The following is a 26,385-nucleotide window of genomic DNA, read 5'->3' on the forward strand; positions in this document are numbered from 1 at the left end:
AATCCTTTTGTTACACACACTTACAGTAGTATCTCACACATGTACATTTAGGCAAATTTTGATTCAGTGATTTCCCACAACTGCAGAATTTTCAGTCAATGCCAAGCTGGATTCAAACCAGGGTCCTCCGATTGATTGCTTAGCAACTAGACCACACTTCCTTCCTTAGTTGACGTAATATAACTTTCTAAAAAAGCTTCAAACATTTGATTTTACAACTCCTTTTGAACGCTGATGTTCTCTTGTGTTTTAACATAGCCACTAGGCGGTATTCTTCATGCTGTCCAGTGAGTCAAGTGAATGCAAATTATTTTGCTATTTATGTGTTATACATGGGTAGCACCTAAATAATTTGTCTCTTGTTTAAAGTTAAGGTTTATGTATTTGGTTGAGTACATACAGAGGATACTTTAACAGGTAACTGTGTAGCTGGTCCAATATTATCATTGAGGGGTTATAGTGATATCCTTGGCCCTGTGGTTTGTAAAGGTCAACACACACAGAGAGTTGATGGATGGAGCGCTGAAACTTTTCAGACACTCAGCCCCGTCACAGATCTGGGTTGAATCAGTCATCGTACAATAGCTAACTTTGCCACCCCAGTTCAGACACAGCTATATTCAAATCAGTCTTGACCCTGTGCCTCATGAGAACAGTTCAGCCCGAACTGCCAAGCCAGGTCCTCCCTGGACCGGAAACAAGCATCCTGGGCCCGGTTTCAGGGTAACACCCCTCATCAGCCAGGCTAGCTTGAATCGAGTGGCAAAGTGAGCAAGGGGCCCATGTTTGTAAAGGTCACCAGAAGTCTGAGCTAGTAATGACATGGTAAGCATTATGTATTTTTATGTTACAAGTTGTTTTTAAAATGCAGTCGACGATGGGCCGCAACTTGAATTAAAATGTTGAGGTTTTGTTTTCCTGTCATAAACAGATTCTTGACAAAACAATAGGCAGTGGTGAGATCAGTGGATTTATGTGAATCTGCAGCTGCAAAGTTTATAGCATAATTATGGATTTACTGAATTTGCCACAAGATTTCCAATATATGCAGATTTCACCAAAATTGTTTCTAGCTCAAACGGATGAAAATAAAACCACCAGACAATGTGCCACATAATTTACATTTTTGCCATACAATTAATAACCTTGGTCTTCCAAGCTGCATATTCTTAGAGCCTAGACAATGTAAAAATGTAAAACCTCGGCACAGTTGTTTAGGGACTACCATTATGACAACAAAATGTATATTTCACATTTAACCGGGAAATATTTTCCCTATTTCAACGTTCTTGTACTAGATGGGATTTATACCACTGCTTTTTGTGCAATACTAGTACCAAAACATGAAATACATGCATTTTCACTCAAAGAGGTACTCAGTGGTGGCTCCTCCGCTAAGGCGGAGGAGCGTCACCCCACTTATTTTTAGCAGCGAAGTTAAGGAAAAAGAAAATGATAATAACTGATGCTGTTATCATTTTATTTTGTCCTGATGTCCGGCAGCTTTGCGGGCGGGGCTGCTCTCATGACAGGAGCAGGGGGAGTGGTGCACACTGTAAGTGCACATGAATGTTTGGCCAGCCGTCTTAAGCCGGCCAAACATACATGAGCACTTTGCATGTTCCCCACGCAGGCTGCATTACAGCCTGCATTGAGAACATACCCAGGCTCCCAGTCAGTGTCTGAGCTCGTAACCTAGGTGCTCAGACCTATAATAATGCAATATTGCAGTTTGGTGATTGGCTGACTGGGTGCCGGGATGTGCTTCCTTTTCTGCCCAGAGCAAGGGTCTACAGAGGAGATACATAGCAAGGAAGTGGCGAGAAGCTAAGTTATTTTCTTTTTCTTTTTTTTACAGCCGCTTCCCCGCGTCACCCCCTCGCTCTCGCTCACCCCCAATCCTTGCCGGCCGCCACTGGGTGTAATGACTTCTCAATTATCTCAAAATGGCAATGCACTGCTGTGAGAGGAGTGAGGCAATATTGTAAATTACATCCATACAGGCAGTTCCCATTTTGTTTGCTCTGAGTTAATTTTCTTATTAAAAAAATACACACTTATGCCCTGTTTATTTTGACAAAGAAGCACGCTGCAACATACATTCATCATTAGCGAAGGAGCTGAAGCCCTGTGAAAATAAATGTATTCTTGTTATGGTGAGCATCAGCCACATAAGACCCTTTTGCAGGATTAGATTGAGATAGCCAGGAGAACTGTGAGTCGACCCATGCATGTGGGAAAGTGTGTGCATGCCCATAACCCAGCTGCACGCCTCTCAGTGGGCTCCAGTAGCTCCCGCCGCTGCACAACACCTGCACCCTCAGCCAGTGCAGGCTCATGTTCCTTCACCCGAACAGATGCTTGGGGGTCTGTTGCAGGAAGATGGAAAGTACAGCAGGCAGCACCGGGCAGTAGCAAAACGTTTGTCCACTGGGGGGACCATAATTTGAAGGCACCTTGAGTGGGTCCTTCCCTTTGGTTGTGATGGCACCAAGCCATACATTAACAGTTAGCACACATGCTCTAGCAGAGGATCTTGCAGGAAACCCCTTCCATTGCACCCTTGAATGGGAGCTGCTCTCGCAAGCTGTATGCTTTACTCCTACATCCACTCACTGTGGAGTTTGCCTGCTTCAACCAAGCCAGGGAAATGAATATATAAAATGCCAAACTCCTGCAGTATATGGAGGGTTAACGTTTGATGTTCCACGTTAAACACAATTTCGAACTGGACTAGATCACCTGTACAATTCTATAACATAGCTGCAAGTGGATCTGTCACGTGTGGAACACCTTCACTATCACCCAGTGCTTCATTTGCTTAAAAAATAAGGGCTGCTGGTGACCAAAGTCTTTGTTTTGAGATTGGCATCGGCACCATCCGCAGCCACCACCAGCACTGCCCAGCGGCACAGTGAAAAGCAGACTTCTGATGAAGGAATGGGGGAAATGTGCTGTGAAGTTTACTTTAGTCAACGTAGTCACCGCCTCCTGCTTCTACACCCTCAAAATGCTCAATGAAATCTTCAAATGGTTCCCAGTCAACACATGCAGAATGGTCACTCAGCCCTTAATCACCAGCAAGCTGGGCGGTGGCAAAGCTCTCTGTCGGGATCACTGTCTAACTGCTAGAAGACTTCAGACCATACAAAACCCAGCGGCCAGACGCACACTCAGCCTTTCCCCTGCATTCACATCATTCGCACCTCGAAGACCTCCACTGGCTCCCCAATCTTTAAAGAAGCGACATACACATACAAAGTCCTGTACAATCCGTACCCCACCTACCTCAATAGTCACGTCAACTTCAACACACCCACCAGATCCCCCTGCTCAGCCAGACTCCTGCTCGCACACAACCCCTGCATACACGAACCAGGATCGGACTTCTTGCTTTATCCTACCTCACGCCCAGAGCCTGGATCGCCCTGGCCCTACACATGCCACCTTCTCAGTACTCGAGCTCCGCAAGAAACTGAACACTTTGTTATTACGTCTCTTTGGTGTCTCCCATTTCACAAGGAGTCTGTACTTTTCCATCTCAGGCACAACACTCTCCTCTCGTTTCTTTCTCACTTTTCTGTCCATATTCTTACACATGCTTAATTTTCCTTCACTACAATCTCTCTCTCTCTCTCTCTCTCTCTCTCTCTCTCTCTCTCTCTCTCTCTCTCTCTCACATCTTCCCTCCCACCGTCTCCTCCTCACTCCCTACCAGGGCAATGTGTAAGATTAACCCGGGTGAGAGACGTGTGATATTCCCACAGAATATTAGCTGGTCCTGGTTTCTCGGTCCCCACAGACCCTCGGGTCTAGGAGTAAACGCTGCCAGAGCTCAAAGCTGTCTGTGAATTGGCTCACTCACCTCGGTGCGTGTCTGCGCAGGGGCTCAGCGCTGTCTGCAGTGGAGCTTAGCTGTAGACTTGGAAGAGATCAGCTCTGTCGGCCCCGGGCCGCAGCGCTTTGTATGCAGGAACTCATCTCCGGCTCAATGAAAGAAATCACCCATGGGTTCACGGTCTCTGCTCTTCATGGGTTCAGTACTATGTATGCAGGGACGTGGCTGCATCTAGGCTGGGGCTCGGTTTCCAGAAGAGTGAGTTCAGCTCTATAAGGGGATACGGTCTGTTTGGGGCAGAGCTCCACTGTCTTTGGATGCACAAGAACCTACTTCTCTGTTTGTAAAAACATGTTTTAATGAGAGGGAAAGTGAGAATCTGTGTTTGAAAGTGTATATGAATAAGTCAAAGTGGGTACAAGGGAGTGGGTGAAGGAGAATGAATCTGTTAGAATGAATGAATGAGTGATTGGAGGTTGTGAGAGGGAGGTCAAGCACGTGTGGTTGTAGCTATCAATGGTGCAGCAGGTGCAGTTGCACCAGGGCCCAGGTTTAGTGAGAGTGTGTAATTGTGTTAGCAAGTGAGAATAAGAATGATGGAGTATGAGTAAGTTTGTGTATGAGTAACAGTGAGTGGGGATAAATAATTATGAGTGAGAATGAGCAAGTGAGAGAATGTGAGTTAGAGTGAGTGAGGGAAGAGACTAAAGCCCAGATTATCAAAACTTCCACACAACGCAGAACAGCACCCAAAGTTTCTGAGTTGCATGAGAGGAAGAGAGCTTCTAATCGCTAAATCTACAAAGATATGGTAGTATCCTATCCTCTCCGTATCGCTGCCACACAATTAGGCTGCCAAGTGCTGCGAAGACATCTTTGCACTGTAGTGCAAATATGTTTGCATGAGTCTTAGCATAGGTTTTGTACTGGAAGGGTGCTTTTCCTGCGCAAAGTGCTATGCTTGTCTAACTTTAAAACTTTTCCTACTTTGGATGTGTGCTGCACAGCGTAGTACACTTGCAAAGTGGGAAATGTTATTAGAAATAAAATAATGTATCCTTTTTAATGCCTTTTCAACCAGCATTTATTTTTTGGGTGCAAAACCCTGTCTACTGTTGGCAATGGATAAAGTTTTGCATCAAAAACCTATAAATAAATAAATAAATAGTTGGTTGCATGGTAGTGCCCATGTAGCACCTATAGAACACGCTCTTGACACAGCGTAAAGAAAAGCAGCTCTTTGCACTGCTTTGTGTTACTTTCAAGCAGCTTTCCAGTACAAAACAGGTTTTGTGCTGGAAAGTAAATTTAAAAAACACATTTTGCGCAAGTTTGCATCCCTTTTGAGATGCAAACCCAGCACAAAATATTAATTATTCTGGGCCTAAATGTGAGAGGGAGCGAGTATGATTGAGGCAAATTTCGAAAAAATACAGTTAACTCCTGTGCGGTAATATGCCCCACCACTTTCAAAGATCACTAGCAGCTATTGGCTCAAATACTAACTGACACCATGTGGCCTAATAGCCAGAGCTGCTGACTTTGGGGTGCCGGGTCAAAATCATGTGATCCTGGGCAAATCACTTAATCTTCGAAGGCAAAAAAAAAAGTGATTTTGTGTTATGCAATCTGGTACACATGTAAAGTGCTCTAATGCCGTCGCCTCCCTAGCCCCCTGAAACATGCTAATCACATGGGTAGGAAGTACTATATAAATGTAATTCTAAATCAAGAACATTTGCCATCTTCCTGTGGTTTCAAACAAACAAGGCAGAAATAGTAGAGATTGCCTTTGAAGTGCAGACGTATGGGCAAGCACCGTCTCTCTTTAACAATGGTGTGTTCAGTAAAGCACACTGCCTTGCACAATTAGAACCCCCATTGTGCGGTATTTGTCCTGGATGTTGTGATGCGTCTGTGACCCCTGTCGCCTCATTTGAGGATACTGCAGAAGCAACCTAAGCTGAAAGTGTCTTTGGAAAAAAGTAAATGTTTGTTCCGAGACTTCGCCCAGCTATTCCCTGCTGGGACAGACACCCACACAGCTGCAGGCCTGCAGCCCGGGCTACTTATCACGACGGGAGAGGGAAGAGTGGGGACTGAAGCCCTTTCCACCCAATGGGCATTGCACGCCTCGGACCTTGACAGTAGAGCTATATATAGGTTATACAGAACCTACAGACTCGGGTTTTAGTTTTAGGCAGCAGAGCCATGCTTTGGATCTCGCAGTGCCTTCAGGAGTGGTTTTTCGAACAGCAGAGCTATCGCTTCTTGAACTCTTCTCTCCTCTTTCGTTATAGGAAGTGATCTGCCGGTGTGTGCCAGCTGCGGTCAGTGTATCTATGACGGTCAGTACCTCCAGGCTCTCAGCGCCGACTGGCACGCGGACTGCTTCAGGTAAGGGTCTCTCGCCCCTGGTTCTATTGCCCATCCTTAGTTTAGCTTCCTGTGATACCCACTTCTGTTCAGAGGCAGTCAACGTGACACAGTGACTTTGAGACCCTTGTAAGTCCATGACCACTACACCCCTCTAATCAACGCATTACCATGAATTCATTCTTTTATGGCATTGCATGGCCTGTTGTGTCCCAAGGTGCCAGCAGAAAAGAAACCCAGTCCTCCATAGGCAGACTCTCTCTGCGTTCATAAGAAAGGTTTGTGTTGGAGACTTGCTGATGTTTTGCGTAGAACATGCAAGATGGGGGAGGGTGAATAAAGATGGGCTTGAGGGGGGAATCAAGTAAAGATGGGTCTTTCTCAAGATGAAGACGGTGCAGAGGAGACGATGGTCTAAGTAGTGGTTGATTCGCCTTCAAAGATTGATGGACTTTGCCGTTGATGTGTTCTTTTGGTGCTTGCTATTTGATTGACCATCTTTTTATTGTTACACATTTATCCCTGGGTGATATTGAAAAACTGTAGTAAAATAAATCTTCACATGTTTTATCTACACCCGAGACAAAGTATCTCTTCTTATATGCCAAACAAAGCTTTACATTTTATAAATTAATTTTGCATGCAATTGGATTCAGGTGAAGGCCAATCCTTAAAATGTCTGCGTTCTCTTAAATTATTTCTTCACTGTGTACGTCTTTCTCGATACACCAAAACGCACCTTCTCTGAAATCCCACCTTTCGCTCATATTGCATATGATCAAACAGTATGGTGTTTAACTTAATGTGTTCAATAAAATATTCTTCTCTGAAAAAACACCATCTTTCCTATGCCAGGTAAATCTATGCTAGGTAAATCAAACTAAAAGTGTGATATTAGGAAAAAAACATGACAGGACATGTATTATGGCTCAAGAAAGCCATGTTGGCATTCTGTTGACGTTTACAAACTACTCTTCCTTTGGTCTTGTGTTTTAATATTATGTTTATTATTATGTCACTTGAACCCCTGGAGGACCTCATGGGACCATATCCCTGACAATATGAAACTAGAGAAGCGCACTCATTCCTGCCAGCACTGACTGATCAGCAAAGCCAGTGGCAAAGGGGCGAGCTGAGAAATGAACACTCAGTCAGAGTATATCTACACTGCATGCTGTAAACTCCTCCTCACCTGTAATCCTGATGAGAACCTAAGTTTCTTTCAAATCAAAAGCCAATAAATCATATACTGATTATCACTACACCCCTTTCAGTCGGTGTTCAAAGCAAGTTTCCTGATTGGATTTCTGTTAACTTTTTTGCGTTGCTAAGCGGGGTGCATTAGGGAGATTTTCCACTCTGAGTGAAACATTCATTGATCTTTTTTTTTATTTTATCTAACGCAATTCTCCAAACACTGACTCTCTGGCCTGAGGATAACCACCCGAATCCACTTGTCAGGCGATCTTCTAAATCCAGGAAAGATGGTGGAAGAGGAATACATGTTCGAGATCCTACATGGTGAACCGTGTCCTCCTCCACCGCTCTCTGCAGACCCCCAATATCCTAAGCTTTCAGAGATCTACGAAACTTAGCTCTTCCGCTCAGTTTTAGACTGCTGATTCACTAGCGCGACAACCACCGCCAGTTCTTTTGCACTATCCAGCGCTTTAAAAACACAGGTAGAAGTCCTCTCCCATTAGATGAAATGAAATAAGGAATGTATATAGCGCTACAAATACCCGCAGGTGTATGGGTGCTAAATAGACAAGCAAGCAGAGGTGGAACTGTGGAGGTATGTTAATAGAGCCAGGTTTTTAAGCTCTTCCTGAATTGAAACAAGCAGGGTTCTTTTTTGAGAGAAATCGTCAGGGAGTTCCAGGGTTTGACAGTGGTGTAGGTAAAGCTTTTTCCTCCCCATTTTACTTTGTGTACCTTGGAGATGGTCAGGTTGCCACAGAGGCAGTGAGCCAGAGAGAGAAGTAGGCAGTGTCCCGGACAGAGGGACCGGTGTGCCAGGCATAGAGGCAGCGAGCCAGGGCGGGGGCGGTGAGCTGGAGAGAGCAGGGGGAGAGATGACGTGACCGGAAGGAGAACAAGGAAGCGCAGGTGTGGGAGAGGGCGGGGCCGTCGTGTGAATCTTCACACGCTGATAAGAATGCAGAACTGGAACCGGCAGTGACGCAGAGGCCTCCGGTGGAAGCGCGCGAGGGAATGTCGGACGGGTGCAATGGCGCAGATAAACTGCACGAGCAGAGCAAGCGATGCAGACAACAGACGGAGGAGGCCTGAGGTGATGGATGCAAGAGGAGGGAGACGAGGAGCAAGGGCAACACGCCCTGCATCGAGAGTAACAGCAGACCTGGGAGGCCGTGACTGACGGATGCAGCACAGAATGACAGCTCCAAATGAGAGAGAGATAATAACATGAACATTGACGCCCAAAGTTCTTCGGAGAATATCCATAGTGAAACCAAGGTCATCACTTCCTGATACACCCAAACTGCATCGGAGACTAACGAGTCAAGGCATCCTCGAAGATAAAGAGGAACCCACAAACAGCCGTCTCTCTAAAGAGCTCTGCAAACTAAAAACACTGCACCCAGCAGGGGCGCAACTAGGTCTTAATTTCGGGGGGGGGGGGGCTAACATGGCAGATGAAGGGGCGTGGCTAATGTAAATCAATGGGGCGGAGCAAAAATGGCAAATAATCAGGATCGGTTAATGCTCAGGTCAAGCTGAGAAAAAAATGTGGTGAATTCTGCATTTGAAACTGGACAACAATTAAAGCACACATTTTTGTTAGTTTGATGCATTGCCCCCCAAAACCCATACTCACCCTGAATTGTAAAATTACCCCTGGCACACCAAAACACATACCCACGCTGAACCCTAAAATTAACCCCCTCACACCCTAAAACCCATACCCGCCCTGAAATCTATAATTACCACTGGCACCCCAAAACCCATACCCATCCTATCCCTAAAATTATCCCTCCCCGGCACCCCAAAACCCATACCCACCCCACACCCTAAAATTACCCCCTGGCACCCCAAAACCCAATACCACCCTGAACCCTAAAATCACCCCCCTGGAGCCCCAAAACCCATACCCGCCCTGAACCTTAAATTACCCCTGGCACCCCAGAAACCATACCCATGCTGAACCATAAATTCCCCCTTGCCCCCCAAAACCCAAACCCACTCTGAACCTTAAAATTACCCCAGGCACCCCAAAACCCATGTCCATGCTGAACCATAAATTCCCATCTGGCACCCCATAACCCATACCCACCCTGAACCCTAAAATTGCCCCTGACACCCCAAAACCCACACCTGCCCTGAAACCTAAAATTACCCCTGGCACACCAAAACACATACCCACGCTGAACCCTAAAATTAATCCCATGGCACCCCAAAACCCACACCCACCCTGTACCTTAAAATTACCCCTGACACCCCAAACCCCATACCCATGCTGAACAATAAATTCCCCCCCGGCACCTCATAACCCATACCCACCCTGAACCATAAATTCCCCGCTGGCACCCCTTAACCCATACCCACCCTGAACCCTAAAATTGCCCCTGACACCCCAAAACCCACACCTGCCCTGAAACCTAAAATTACCCCTGGCACACCAAAACACATACCCACGCTGAACCCTAAAATGTCCCCTGGCACCCCATACCCACCCTGAACCCTAAAATAGCCCCCTGACATCCGAAAACCCACACCTACCCTAAACCCTAAAATTACCCCTGGCACCCCATAACCCATACCCACCCTGAACCATAAATTCCCCCCTGGCACCCCATAACCCATACCCACCCTGAACTCTAAAATTACCCACTAGCACCTCAAAAAAAAATGAACACTACAAACTTACACTACATTTGCATATTTGGAGGGGACTGTCCTCTTTGACGTTTCTATGTATGTAAGTCAAGAACAACATTCACAGTAACCTTGATATGCAGGCAGTAGGTAATGCTGTGCTGAAAAATGCATTAAAGTTACTGGAACTTACACAAAAAACTGCTCCCTGCTCTTCTGATACTAGAGTCTGGCTGATCAGCAGCACTGTGTCCTGGCATCCAGCCCCTCCCGAAGGTCTCACTGTGCAGATCAATGTGGGTCAAATGCACAGACAGCAGGGGGAAAGGGATGGCCAGTGCAGGTGAAGCTTTTCCTTTGTAAATTAATTCCTGCTGGCATCATAGCCAAGGGTTTGCTGTCTGTGCATTTGTATGGAATACACATCTATACAAGTACACAGACAGCACACCCTGTGCTAAGATGCCAGCAGAAATTCCTTTACAAAGGAAAAGCATCACCTTAACTGGCCATGCCTTTCCCCTGCTGTGCACATCTTCACACCCCATGCTGACAACCCATCAAGTGCTTAGGTGAAATCCCTGCCTTCAGGCAAGGATTTCACCTCTGCGCCACTCTAAAGGAAACACAAGAGGTCAGGGCAGGGGGGTCGGTTCACTCGCTGAAACTTTTCAGAGGCTCGCTGTCTGGCTCGGGCTGCTGGGCCTCTCTGAAATCATTAAACAATCACCTTCTCGGATCGGATGCGCAGCCTTCCTGCACCATTTCAGTGCGTGTGATCTCAGCCCGGGCAGAGGAGGCGACGGGAGGGGGGGGGGGGGCAGGCTGAAGCCCGGTGAGCCCAATGGGTGTTGCGCGCCTGGCACCCAGCATGCAGAACCTCACCTGAACAGGCAAAGCTGACAACTACTCAGCATCAGTACATCACATTCTTTCCATTTTAAAAATTACGTTTAAAAGCAATACATTTTAGCCTCGATCCTCTTAAAATCTTTTACTCTGTACCTCTGCTCCCTTCGACCATGACTACCCTCAGTCTCCATCCTCTGCCGCAATCCTCTCTAAACTGCTTTATCCTCAAACTTTGTTCTTTCAGACTTCCAATATCTTCAGCTTCTCTACTCTTGGACCTCCACTACCCTCCGCCTTTGTCCTCTTAGACGTCCACTGCCCTCAGTTCCTGTTTTCTTGAGTGACTCTACCCATAGCCTCCATTCTCTGCTACGATTCTCTCAGATCTCCCCTTTCCTCAAAATCTTTTCTCTCAGACTTCCACTATCCTCAGCCTCAATACTCCTGGACCTCCAATACCCTAAGGCTTTGTGCTCTTGGGCACCCACTACTCTCTGCCTCTATCCTTTCTGACCTCAACTACCCTCAGCCTCTGTACTCTTAAGCCTCCCCAACCCTCAGCATCTGTTCTCCTGGGTGTCTGTTTCCATAAGCCTTCCCCCTTTTAGACCTCCACCACCCTCGGCCTCCGTCCTCAGACTTGCACTGACCTCAGCCCCTGTTCTCTTAGGTGATGCTACCCCCAGCCTCCATCCTCTGCCTCAATCCTCTCAGATTTGCTTTATCCTCAAACTCTATTCTTTCAGACTTCCATTATCCTCAGCGTCTTTACTCCTGGACCTCCGCTACCTTCAGCCTCCATCTTCTCAGACCTTGCCTTGCCCCAGCCTTTCTACTCCTAGACGTCTACTTCCCAAAGCCTGTGTTCTCTTAGAGCCCAGCTACTCTCAGCCTTGATTGCCTCAGACTTCTCTGTACCCTCAGGCCTCTACTTACCTCAATTCCTACGTTCTCAGGCTTCCAGCATCCTTGGCGTGCCCCACTACCTGTTATTTCAGACCTCCAGAACCCTGTGCACTATCCTGTTAAGCGTCCATTATCCTAAGCTTCTTTCCACTGGACCTCGACTTTCCTTGCCCGCTATCCTACGAGACCTGCACTGCCTTTTGCCTCCATCCTGTCAGAACACCCTACCCCCAACCTCAATACCGGCAGTCTCCACTTCCCTTGCCCTTCATCCTCTCAGACCTTCTCTTCACCCAGCCTCATATTTTTAGATCTTTGCTAGTCTCAGCTTCCACCTCCTCAGGCCTTCACTACCCTCAGAACTCTACCGCCCTCAGGTTCCATACTTTCTTTTTAACACCACTCTGACCTCCATCCTTCATGCCTCCACCACTGTCAGCAGTGCTTAATTTGTAAAATGTTAAGTGCCAGGGCTCTGCAGCCTCCACCACCCATCGCCCTTGTCATAGCTGCCAAAACAACTACTAATCATCTCTCTTGAAAGTAAATGCAATAATTCAGAGTATTCCAGGGCCCTAAAGCTAAAGGAGTGGCTGGGGCGGCAAATATTTGTACTTTTAATGTATATTGTATTCCTAAACAACCGTTTTTCTGCTCATCTCTAAATTAGACGAGCAGCGGCACCATGTGGTAGACTGTTCTATGTATGGTGTTGACAATTAGGTGCAGTTGCCGAGTACCGGAAACCAATTAAGTGTCAGTGCTTAGCACCAGAAAGCCCCGGCTCAAATTAAGCACTGACTGTCAGCCTCCATACTCTCTGGCCTCCACCGTCCTTGGCCTCTATCTCTCATACCTCCATTCGCCGTGGTCTCGATCCTCCCCAACCTTCACTATTCTCTGCTTTAATTCTTTCACATCTCCTGGCCTATTACCATCTATTCTCTCAGACCTCTATTACCCATGTTCGCTATGTGCTCAACCTCCACTGCCCTCTGCCTTTATTTTCTCCGGCACTTTTCCCCTCAAACCCATACTACCCTCGGCCTCCATCCTCTCACGTCTTCACGCTCTCTGGCTGCCTTAATCTCTGTTCCCAGAGAGGGACACAAGATGAAACGACTTCACTTAAGCAGAAGCTCCACCCACCCATCCTGTCCTCAGATCTCAGGAGAGGGGTCGGAGGGCCTGGGAAGAGGCCACATATGCTCCTTATTAGCCCATCTGTCTGGTCCGGAGATCAGCATCAGAGCCCCGGGACTGAGATTGTGGCTGGCTGCACACGTACAGGAGCCTGTATAAGTATTATATATTAGTGATCCTGTATCTGTGTATGTATACACTCAAACATCCAGTGAACATATATCCGTGTATGCATTTACTCAAATACACAGTGATCTGTATCCGTATGCACTCAAACACACTGTGATCCTGTATCCATGTGTGTATGCACTCAAACATCCAGTGAACATATATCCGTGTATGTATTTACTCAAACACACAGTGATCCTGTATCCGTGTGCGTATGCACTCAAACACACTGTGATCCTGTTTCCATGTGTGTGTGTGTGCACTCAAACACACTGTGATCCTGTATCCATGTGTGTGTGTGCACTCAAACATACTGTGATCCTGTATCCATGTGTGTATGCACTCAAACACACTGTGATCCTGTATCCATGTGTGTATGCACTCAAACATACTGTGATCCTGTATCCATGTGTGTATGCACTCAAACACACTGTGATCCTGTATCCATGTGTGTATGCACTCAAACATACTGTGATCCTGTATCCATGTGTGTATGCACTCAAACACACTGTGATCCTGTATCCATGTGTGTATGCACTCAAACACACCGTGATCCTGTATCCATGTGTGTATGCACTCAAACACACAGTGATCCTGTATCCGTGTGCGTATGCACTCAAACACATTGTGATCCTGTATCCATGTGTGTATGCACTCAAACACACTGTGATCCTGTATCCATGTTTGTATGCACTAAAACACACTGTGATCCTGTATCCATGTGTGTATGCTCTCAAACACACTGTGATCCTGTATCCATGTTTGTATGCACTAAAACACACTGTGATCCTGTATCCATGTGTGTATGCACTCAAACACACTGTGATCCTGTATCCATGTGTGTATGCACTCAAACACACTGTGATCCTGTATCCATGTGTGTATGCACTCAAACACACTGTGATCCTGTATCCATGTGTGTATGCACTCAAACATACTGTGATCCTGTATCCATGTGTGTATGCACTCAAACACACAGTGATCCTGTATCAGTGTGCGTATGCACTCAAACACACTGTGATCCTGTTTCCATGTGTGTATGCACTCAAACATACTGTGATCCTGTATCCATATGTATGCACTCAAACATACTGTGATCCTGTATTCATGTGTGTATGCACTCAAACACACTGTGATCCTGTATCCATGTGTGTATGCACTCAAACATACTGTGATCCTGTATCCATGTGTGTATGCACTCAAACATACTGTGATCCTGTATCCATGTGTGTATGCACTCAAACATACTGTGATCCTGTATCCATGTGTGTATGCACTCAAACACACTGTGATCCTGCATTCATGTGTGTATGCACTCAAACATACTGTGATCCTGTATCCATGTGTGTATGCACTCAAACATACAGTGATCCTGTATCCATGTGTGTATGCACTCAAACACACTGTGATCCTGTATCCATGTGTGTATGCACTCAAACATACTGTGATCCTGTATCCATGTGTGTATGCACTCAAACACACTGTGATCCTGTATTCATGTGTGTATGCACTCAAACATACTGTGATCCTGTATCCATGTGTGTATGCACTCAAACATACTGTGATCCTGTATCCATGTGTGTATGCACTCAAACACACTGTGATCCTGTATCCATGTGTGTATGCACTCAAACACACTGTGATCCTGTATCCATGTGTGTATGCACTCAAACATACTGTGATCCTGTATCCATGTGTGTATGCACTCAAACACACTGTGATCCTGTATTCATGTGTGTATGCACTCAAACACACTGTGATCCTGTATCCATGTGTGTATGCACTCAAACATACTGTGATCCTGTATCCATGTGTGTATGCACTCAAACATACTGTGATCCTGTATCCATGTGTGTATGCACTCAAACATACTGTGATCCTGTATCCATGTGTGTATGCACTCAAACATACTGTGATCCTGTATCCATGTGTGTATGCACTCAAACATACTGTGATCCTGTATCCATGTGTGTATGCACTCAAACATACTGTGATCCTGTATCCATGTGTGTATGCACTCAAACACACTGTGATCCTGTATCCATGTGTGTATGCACTCAAACACACTGTGATCCTGTATCCATGTGTGTATGCACTCAAACACACTGTGATCCTGTATCCATGTGTGTATGCACTCAAACATACTGTGATCCTGTATCCATGTGTGTATGCACTCAAACACACTGTGATCCTGTATTCATGTGTGTATGCACTCAAACACACTGTGATCCTGTATTCATGTGTGTATGCACTCAAACACACTGTGATCCTGTATCCATGTGTGTATGCACTCAAACACACTGTGATCCTGTATTCATGTGTGTATGCACTCAAACACACTGTGATCCTGTATCCGTGTGCGTATGCACTCAAACACACTGTGATCCTGTATCCGTGTGCGTATGCACTCAAACACACTGTGATCCTGTATCCGTGTGTGTATGCACTCAAACACACTGTGATCCTGTATACATGTGCGTATCAGGGGCGGCTCGTTCGCTAAGGTGGAGGAGCATCAACTCATTGAACAGGTCAAAATGGAAAAAGTAAAATGGTAACTCATTGTTAATATCATTTTATTTTTCGGTTGTTACTCAGCTGGGTAGGGACGGGCGGGGTTGGGCTCTCACAGAGGAGCTGGAGGAGGAGTGGTTTGCATTCTCTTAAGTGCGCATGACGGTTTGGCTGGCTGTCTCTGGCCGGCTAAACAGTTATGCACACTTTGCATGTTCTCCACCCAGGCTGCATTATAGCCTGGGTGGAGAACTTGCCCAGGCTCCCTTTCCCCATTTGAGCGCCAAACTTGCAGCATTGTCATTGGCTTAGGGGAGCCTTGAAGCCTAGGTGCTTCCTGTTCCTGCTATCGAGCCCTGGAAGCGGGCGGCGGCACACAGGTAAGTGCTTGTTAAATTTTTTTTTCATTTCCTCTTTCCTCCCTGCAACCCCCAGCTGTTTAAATATCAGCCGCCACTGGTGCGTAAACAAACACACACAAACAGTGATCCCCAATCCACATGCATATGCACTCAAACACAGAGTGATCCTGTATCTGTGTGTATGCACACTCAAACACACAGTGATCCTGTATCTTTGTGTATGCACACTCAAACACACAGTGAGCCTCTGTGGGTATGAACACTCAAACACACAGTGATCCTGTATCCGTTTGTATGTACACTCAAACACACAGTGATCCTGTGTCCGTGTGCATGAACGCTCAAACACACAGTGATCCTCTATCCGTGTGCATATACACCTAAACTCACAGTGATCCTGTATCCTTGTATGTATACACTCAAACACACAGTGAACATGTATCTGTGTACGTATACTCTCAAACAGACAGTGATCTTGTATCCATGTGCGTGTACCATCAAACTCAGTGATCATGTATCCATGGGCATATACACTCATACACAGTGATCCTGTATCCGTGTTCATGTACACTCAAACACACAGTGATCCTGTATCTGGGTATGTATGCACTCAAACACACAGTGATCCTGTATCTGGGTATGTATGCACTCAAACACACAATGATCCTGTATCTGTGTACGTTTAGACTCGAACACACTGTGAGCCTGTATCTGTGTACGTAAACACTTAAACACACAGTGATCCTGTATCCTTGTGCATGTACACTGAAACACACAGTGATCCTGGATCCGTGTGCATGTACATTAAAACACACAGTGATACTGTATCCGTTTGCATATACACTGAAACACACAGTGATCCTGGATCCGTGTGCATGTACATTAAAACACACAGTGATACTGTATCCGTGTGCATATACACTCAAACACACAGTGATCCTGTATGCATGTGTGTATGCACTCAAACACACTGTGATCCTGTATCCGTGTGCATATACACTCAAACACACAGTGATCCTGTATGCATGTGCATGTTCACTCACAAACACTGTTTTCCTGTGGCGTGATATACATTCACTCTTATCCTGTATATGTATGTTGTATGCACAGTGAGCCAATGATTGTGTTCTACATAGTATACAAGATGAGTATTTGTTATAGCCGCGGTGAGCCTACTTGTGTATCGCGTACACACAGTGTGTGCGTGGGGACCTAGTATTAGGTTAGATGGTGGTGACTCCGATGGTGGGAAGAGCTCTCTAGAAACGTTATGTACCTCAGGCGTATCCAAACACAGCTGGGCACTGCTTTTGTATATTCTCGAGGGGATGCTTATGCTTTGGACTCAGCATCATTGTTTCTTGGCCGATCTACAGATAAAGAGGAATCTAAATGTGCAATCAGTGGATGCTGAACTCAGTGAATGAGCATTACGCAGTCTAAATACTGGGGTAAATACCGCTACTAAAATGACTAATCAATGGTAACAGATGCAATTCATTCATTAGCTCCCATGTACGAATACAAAGCATTAGAAAGAACTTGGTATAAGGATAACAATCCACAGAGTCAGGCAAATGACGCTGCGGTTCTAAATAGGTTTACAACAACTAGTAAAAGTAACTAAAGCTGCTTTCTAGGCTGCTCGAATTTTTTCAGCCAAGGATCGCTGTAGAGCAGTTTTTAAAAGATAAATTATCCGATCCCAAATGCTGCTGTACTCAAATCGTCCCATCAGCTGACCTTGGCATTACACTTGTTTGAGAAATTAAAAAGAAACCATTTACAAATCGTGTCAGTTAAATGAAGGGGAGCATTTAGATGTTATTAAAGTACATGCTTTACTTTTAGAAAAGGCGATTGCATGCTCAGTTAAATAATGTTGCCCTAGTAACAGCGGAGGGATTTAGTAGAATTGCCCACATGGTCAAATCTGGCTCAACTTTAGATCTGAGTCCTGCTAGCATCCATCATTCGGCTTTAGAGAACATAATGTTTAAGTTGATAGAAAGTATTAATTATTTATTTCAAACTGCTATGATCTTAAGGGACTACAAAATGCAACTGTCAAGCCCCTGTTAAAGAAGCCAACAGCTGACCAAGCTTTATGCAGCAATTACAGACCTAATAGCCTTTGAAACAGTGTCTAATTCCATACTGGGCTTGCTGAAGTTGGGTTGAAAACCTTTGCCTTTGAATGGTTACAATATTTTCTCCAAAATCATATCCAAGCAGTTTTCTTGCGCCCTTTTCACCTTCACTGAGTGCGGAGTTCCGCAGGGGTCATTGAGTCCTGCGTTCTTTAATGTGCGCGGGGCTCCTCTGGAATGCCTTTTTAGATCTTACAACTTGGACATGAAGACCTGTGCGGATGACGCTCAAAGTATCTCAAGCATGGATGGGAATGTTTCTCAGTCCAGAGATCATTTTAATACATGTTTGTCATCTGTGGCCAGATGGATGAAGCGAAGTGTTCTTAAGTTAAATTCGGACTGAAAAAAAGTTCTAATTATAGATGGTTCTCCATTAACGTAGACTAGTCAGTGGTGGCCATCCTCCCTAGGCAGGGCCAGACTGGCCGTAGCAGGCACCGGGTGCTTGCCCAGTGGGCTGGAAGGGTGGGGGCCAGTATTTGACCAGTGGGGGCCGGTTTTGCAGCAGTGCTGCAATATCTACCCCCTGTAACTAAAGCAGCAGCAGTGCTTAACACTAGCACCCTTCCCCCCCTCCCACCATCCCCGCCACTAGCAGGCATGCTCAGTAGCACCCCTCATCTCCCTGTGCCCCAGAGGCCGGTCAAGCGGAATTGCCAGGGCTGGTTTCTGTTCCCAGTCCGGCGATGTCCCCAGGTCGATGTCCACTACCTGGAAGTGCTTCTTTGGAATTGGGGGTTTATATTTGATGCCAAACTAGACTGCTCATCACAAATAACAAAACTAACCACTACTTGCTTCTTTCTTCTCTGACAGTAAAAGCTAGGATTGTTATCTACAAAATATTTTTTATTTATTCATTTATCTTGAGGTTTTTATAGCGCTACCTAGACCCGAGGGGATTAGAGCGCTTTACATGTAATGTGATTACGTTTACATGAAGTCCATGCGGCGATTCATAAGAGTCAATGTCAAAGAACAATATAAAATGAAGTGGTTATAAATTCGCAAACATATAACACAAGGAAGTATTGAGGAAGAATGCAGCATTGTGTTTATAAAGTCACAAAGATTAAAAACAAGGAAGCATTGAGCGAGTCATGTGGGATAGAGATGGATACTAAAAGAGTCATGTGTCCGTTTTGAAGGAGCCAGTCAATGAGGGAAGCGAAGAGCAGCTTGCGTGCTTGTTGAAGTAGTTGTTAAGGTGTTGAGATTTAATGTCCTGTGTGAAGGAGTGGAAAGAGGGATGCAGCGGAGATCCTTGGCTAGTGAGTTCCGCATAATGGTAGCATTGCCTGAGCGTGGCTGAGCTGATTTCTTCTTTAAGATGGGTGGAATGAGAAGAAGAGCGTTGGAGCTTCTCAGAGTTCGAACTCTTCCTGTTCTAGAAATTCTGGTTTCTAAGTATTTGGGGTTGTTTGTATGAAGGGCTTTTTGGGTGATACAGGCTATATTGAAGATGCATCTTCCTTCGATGGTGAGCCAGTTAAGATTCTTGAAAGCAGGAGAGTTGCGATCGAGCCATTGTTGTAGTCAAGTTTTGAGATGACAAGCGATTGCACTACCGTCTTAAGATCTTCTGGGAAAATAAAAAGTTTTATTTTCTTGAGATTTCATAGTGTGCATAGCGCTCCTTTGACTGAGTTCTTGATGTGCACCTTCATCGATATGTTTTTGTCCAGGGTAATGCCCAAGGTCTTAACATAGTTAAAAAGAGAAAGAGAGCAGTTAAACACGCCCATATTCTTGATCCACTCTTGGACAAGTAAAGGATTGTTTTGGGGGAAAAGAGTAGTAGTTCAGTCTTTTGGGGTTCAGTTTAAGGTGGTTGGTTTTTAGCCATGTTGTATCTTAATTAGGGTGGTATTCAGATATCGGGGGTCACACAGTGATTTTATTTTGAAGTAGAATTGTATGTCTTTGGCATTGAGGTGATATTTGACCCCTGCTTTGTTCAAAATGGCAGTGAGGGTTCCATGAAGAGATTAAAAAGGGTAAGGGACTCTGGGGTAACCGACCAGCCCGTATTGCTCAAGCAAAGCTATGTAAAAGCTGGTACGACGGGGGGATTGCACTTCCAGACCTCCACTTTTACTATTGGGCGGCGCAACTTAAAATAATAAACCACTGGATCCACAGACCCCCAAGATGACCCAGCATACAGGACGGATAGGGAACAACTGGGAACGAATAATATGCTAGCAGTGCTTTATAACAAAGGATCGGTCTCGAAACTAATCAGCCCTACTAAACACACTGCCCAGGTTTGGCATGCGGCACAGACTCGATTGGGCTGGAGAGGGGTGATAACCAAGCTGACCCCACTATGGGATATCAAGGTATTAGGGCACCTGCGACGAAGTAAGGGTTTTACACAATGGGACAACATAGGCATCTCCACAGTGGGAGATTTGTGGGATAAGGGAACAGTGATACCTTTTGAGCAATTACAACGACAATACCAATTGGGCACGAACGAGAAATTCAGATACATGCAAAACGACACGCCTTACTAAAGGCGATACCGCTAGACACAGAGATTCCGGATGCTTCCCCGCTGGAAGACTGGCTACTCACAGATTACATGGAGGCAAGGGCCACCTCATTCACATATCGGAAATTACTCAATAATTTTCCGGACCCTACAACCACACTGAGTGCCAAATGGGCGACAGAAGTGGGAGAATTAGATGATCAGGAATGGCAGGATGCCCTAGCATCACCTAAGGAGGTGGGAATATCTAGCAGGCTCAGGCTAGTGCAGCTTAAAATCTTGCACCGCATATATTATACTAGAACCACTTTACACAAACTACAGAGAGCAACACACCCATTCTGCCTCAGGGGCTGCGGGGAGGAAGGTACCTTCCTACACACTTTATGGGACTGTCCAGTTTTGACAAGCTATTGGCGGCAGGTACTGTGCACCATATCGCAGACAACAACAGCGTCACTCTTACCAGACCCGAGACAGTGTTTACTAAATGTGTGGGAGCCTAACAGCCTTTCACGTTATATGCAAGTCTGGATCACGCTGGGGTTCCTAGTTGCTAAACGAGACATTGCACAGAAATGGGGGGCAGCGGAGGCTCCAACATTGTCAACATGGTGCAGGAATATGGACTAGACGATGATCACTGAACGAACAGTATATGCAACCAGGGGCTGCCCACGGAAGTGGATTAAAATCTGGACGTCGTAGAATACTTTCCGTGGGGACATATGTGACCCATTGCCAGAGTCAGAGGTAGATAGTTCAGACGAAGAAGAAGAGGGAGAGTAAGGAACAACATTGGGACTGAAGTGAGGCCAAGAACTAGTGGGGTAATAAGGTCTGACTGTATTTAACAAAGAATGGCTTTAAATGTGTAACATGATTTGACTGAGCTGAGAACTCCCCTGATATATATGCTAATGTCTGTATTGCCACATTTCTTATTGCTTTAACAAAAACAGTTTAAAAAAAAGGGTAAGTGAGAGAATTCAGCATTGAAGTACGCCTTGTGTAACTTGAGCAGGTTTGGAGAGACGGCTGTTCATTTTTATTTGCTGACAGCGGTGTTGCAGGCAGGACGTAAACCATTTCAGGACTGTGCCATTGACATCCGTGCGGTTTTTGAGAGTTTCAAGTAGAGCTGGATGATTTACTGTATAGAATGCCGCAGACAAGTCAAGTATGATTAGGAGGCCGGCGTCGCATTCAGCTAAGGATCTGTGAATGTCATCAGCAATATTAAGCATAGCAGTTTCGGTGCTACAGCCTTTCAGGAACCCTGACTGGAAAGTGTTGTGGAGATTGAATTCCTCTGTGTGTTCGTTGAGTTGAATGAGGACGCACTTCTCCAGCGTTTTCGCTAGGTTGGGAAGAATGGTGATAGGCCTGAGGTTGTTGAAGTTGTTAGGGTCCGCTCCTGGTATTTTGAGAATGGGTTTGACTTGGCCTATGTGGAGGAAATTAGGAACATAGCCTGAATATAGAGAGGCATTGATGATTTTGGTCCAAAACAGGGAGATGATATAGTTGAGTTTCTGTACTTTGAGCGAGGGCAGTGGATCGGAAATGTGGGATGTGGGCTTTCAGGGTCGCTTTCAGTCATGGGTTTGAAGTCTGTCTACTTAGCTTTGTTTTTCAGTTGTAGATGATCATGATTCATTTAGGTTTTTGTGGGTCATACTGGTCTTTGGTTAAACCTTGGGAGGGGGTTTTAGTTTGTACTGAGGGGTCAATGACACAGGAGGGGAGGGATGTGAGAATGGTATTGTGGCTAAGAGATTTTTCAATTTTTGCAACTTTGTCAATGAGGTAGTTCGCTATTTCTTCGCAGAATTCAATGGTGACTGGTGCATCAGGCTGGGAGGTAGTGGTAGTTTGATGTTTAATTATGTAAAGGGCTCCTTAGGTCGATTCTTTTCACGATCCAGTTGATTGCGAAAGAAGGTGGATTTTTCTCTAAAGATGTGTTTCTTGTAGGAGAGCCGTTCAGATCTTAGGAGTGTGAGGTGTGTCAGTGAGGCGTTTTGACTCCTGAGCCTTTCAGTTTGTCTAAGTTGTCTCCTCTTAATGTTGAGGTTAGAGTTGACCCAGTTTCTGGATTGATTTTTCCTGATTGCTTAAGTTTAAGCGGTGCACATCAGTCATAGCTGAGCAATAGTGGGTGGTAAGGTCATCAACGGTGTGAAGAAGAGGTTTAGAGGGAAGCTTGGCAGGGCACCCTGGATTCCAGTTCCATTGGAGGATGCGTCTGATGTTCCTTGCTCAGTGGGTGGGTTTGTTGGTGGGGACTGGGATGGGAATTGAGAATGTACAGCATGAGATAGTGGTCAGACTAGTTATTGGGCATGATGGATCGGAGGGAAACAAGCTTTTTTCTGGAAAAGATAGTCTTTTATTGTGATTCGGTTTGTTGCGTAATTGCTTGTGGTAGTTGATATCAAGAAGGTTAGTTAAGTTATGGACTGTGGCGTCTTCAGTGTCATTCCATTGCAGATTGAAGTCGCCAAGAAATATGTCATCGGAGTCAGTTAGGGAGTGCTGTGTGATAAAGTCTGTTAGTTCTTTGGTGAAGATTGTGCGATCACCAGGGGGGTGGTAGATGGTATGGAATTTGACGGGAGTGGTGTCATTGGTTGTGAGTACGATTCCAAGGTATTCAAAGGTCAAATAATTCGCTGGTTCTGGTGTGTTCAGCTGAATTTCTTCTTTGTGGATGATCGCTAGCCCACTCCCAGTTCGTGCAGGTCTGTCCCGTCTGATGATAGAATAGTCCGATGGAGTGAGCAAGTCTAGGAACGGGGTAGAGTGTTCATAAAAGCAGTGATTGATTCACAATTAGAATACTGCAATTCATTGTACCTTGCATTTATCAAATGTGCTGTACACAAACTTTAAATGGTTCTAAACATAGAAGTGAGATTCACTCATCATCTTGACCCACTTCATTGGGTACTAATTGATAACAGAAAGATGTTTAAAGCTCTAGCTAGGTGTCATAGTCATTTTGTGGCCTTGTCCCAATTTTGTAAATAACATGATTGAGGTTTATGAGCCTTTTCCTAAAGTGTTCTTCTAGGACTCCCTAAAGTTGAGCATGGAGAACAGTCAGTTTCATTTACAGACTCTCAGTTATGCAACACATTTACTATCCAGCTAAGGACCACTAATTATCACTTAACGTTCAGGAAATTGCTAAAGGTGTATATACTTAAATAACATAATCACTGTTCGGATCAAATTGAAATTAGTTTAGTTCCAATATCATAAACAGTTACTCAGGTCAGACAGTCTTAGCACAAGAACACCCTTTTTGGTCCAGCATTCGCCAAGCCTTTAGATTTATAGGTCTGGCATTAGCCAAGACTTTTTGATTTTACTAAAATATATATAATATACTTACATATATATTTCAGCCAACTCTCGTCATCCATTGGTCTGTTGTTGTGTCATTCCTATTTTGCTTCTGCCCACTACAGCATATAGCATGGGGCGGTGGGTCAGCCTACTTAAGCCACTAGTTAACTTCACTTTGAGTGACTGCATTTTGGTTTCTCATAAGAAGCACATCCACACACAAGCTGGTTCCCTCAGTGCCAGTGTTTTTGTTTTTACTTTATTATTACTTTAGTATTGTCTTTGTGTTTAGAGCCTGATGTCTCAGCGTACTAATGGTCCTTCGGAAGGTTCTGGATCTCCTCCCAATTGGTGCCAGAAAAACTATTGTCCATGCCCTGGTGACCCCCCACCTCGATTATGGAAATGCCCTGCTAGCAGGCTTGAGTGCAAAAGGACTTCATCAACTACAGCGTGTCCAGAACGCTGCTGCACGACTTGTGCTTGGACTTCCTCGCAGAGCCTCTGGTAAAACCGCGTTGGCAAAGCTTCATTGGCTCCCTGTTAGGGAGCGGATCAAATTTAAAGTCCTTTGCTTTGCTCATCGCATCGCACAAGGTAAAGGCCCAAACAATCTCCAGAACCTCCTCAGTATACATCGTCCCACCCGGAATTTAAGATCCTCCGGCACGATGTTGTTCAAACTTCCTCGAGTCAAGAGGGCCAGGATGGGTGGCCGCTCATTTAGATACTTGGCCTCTAAACAGTGGAACGAACTCCCGCTATATTTGCGCATGGAACCCTCGGAAACCATTTTCCGGGGTAAACTTAAGACATTCCTGTTTCCCATCACGTAATTCCTCCTCCCTATGGCTCTCCTATCATCTGCCTTCTTGAAATCTTTGCAGCAATTAGCACGGGGACACACTGTCTTCTGTGTAACCAGGCGCTCAATAAATGGTTTATTATTATTTATTATTATGTGATAGCAGGACGCTTCTGACGGGAACACAGGGCACGTTCCATCTTTATCAGATCCCATCTCCGGCCATTGCTGTTGTGAATTCTGTTTGGGGTGTTTTGCTGTCTGTAAATAAACTACTACTTCATGTATCCTGAGTTCCACATATTGCAATGTGCAGATTGAAAACCAAGCTACCATTCGAAGAAGCCGATTGCTCTCTGGGACTCCCTGTTAATCGATCACTCAGAATAAGAAAAGCTTGTAGTTTACACACTTCTTTGCAGTAATCAGAATCAAGTTAACATGACGTCTGCACGTGCACAATAAGGCCATCTAGTCACCTACCGGACCCTACTCTTTTTGGTCAAACTTGATGCTGAAACGTAGAATTCCCAAATACTTTCTTTGCATGTTGAACTCCAGCTCACAGCATCAGCTGACCCATCGAATGTTCAGAGCCAACGCCCATTGATCAGGCTCTTATTCCCAGCCAAACCATCGAAAGCTGCATCTTTTCTCAACTACAATTTATCATAGGAAAAAAAGGTCCGGAAAACCACAAACCAGGCTTTCGGCCTGTGAGTGGTGGATGACCACTCTGTATCCTAGATAAAGGAGAGGCATGACTAGTGATCCAGCTGGATCTTAGGGCCACGTTGGACACATCCTCAACACCCTTTGCAGAACAGTGATGCAATGGGTGTGTCCTGATGGTTATTTATTTATTTTATTTATTTTATATTCTTATAAAGCGCCAGACTAGACTCCCGAAGGGGTATCTCTGCGCTATTGCTGTGCCACGAGATTGTGCAGGTTACGAGAGCATGATAGTTAAGGAGTGCCGAAACTGAAGGTAATTTATTTATCGGGATATAGGTAAGTCTTTAAATTCTTCCGGAAACACAGATGACTGGAGATTGATCTGAGTTCTGGGGGCAAAGAATTCCAGAGTATTGGGCCGGCATAAGCTAATGCACGGCCACCTTGTCTGGTTTTTTTTATTCTTGGTGTCTGTAAGAGCTGCTGATGAGTAGAGCGCAAAGAACGCCCCGGGATGTAGGGCTGAAAGATCTTTGTCATGTACTTCGGGCCCTCTCCTATCCTGCTCTTATGGATTGTGCATAGAGTCTTAAATTGGACTCGCTTCCTCACTGGAAGCCAGTGGAGTCTCTTCAGCAGGGGGTTTGAAGGAGTCCTAGCTGGAACATTCAGGACAATCCTTGCTGCTGTGTTTTGGATTACTTGCAATTTACTGAGCTGCTCCTCGTTTGCTCCGAGGAGCAGCCCATTGCAGTAATCCACCCTGCTGATAACCAGAGCCTGCACGAGCGTTTTTCTATGATGGTCTGGTATATAGGGGAAGACTCGTCTCAGCATCCCGATAGCCCGGAAACAGGTACCAGCCACCTGATTGACATGTCCCTTGAAGGTAAGTTGCTGGT

General features: G+C 45.3%; 1 protein-coding gene across 1 annotated transcript in view; it reads left to right on the forward strand.

Annotated features, from left to right (window-relative positions):
* The window catches only part of LIMK1 (LIM domain kinase 1), a 273,836-nt gene that overhangs the window by 35,176 nt on the left and 212,275 nt on the right, over positions 1 to 26,385 (forward strand). The window contains exon 2 of the mRNA XM_086954687.1: positions 6,139 to 6,235. Within this exon, the coding sequence (XP_086810813.1) occupies positions 6,139 to 6,235 (97 nt within the window). The remainder of the gene's footprint in view (positions 1 to 6,138; positions 6,236 to 26,385) is intronic.

The sequence above is a fragment of the Lissotriton vulgaris genome, chromosome 2_1 (assembly GCF_964263255.1).
Source record: "Lissotriton vulgaris chromosome 2_1, aLisVul1.2, whole genome shotgun sequence".
NCBI classification, from domain to species: Eukaryota; Metazoa; Chordata; class Amphibia; order Caudata; family Salamandridae; genus Lissotriton; species Lissotriton vulgaris.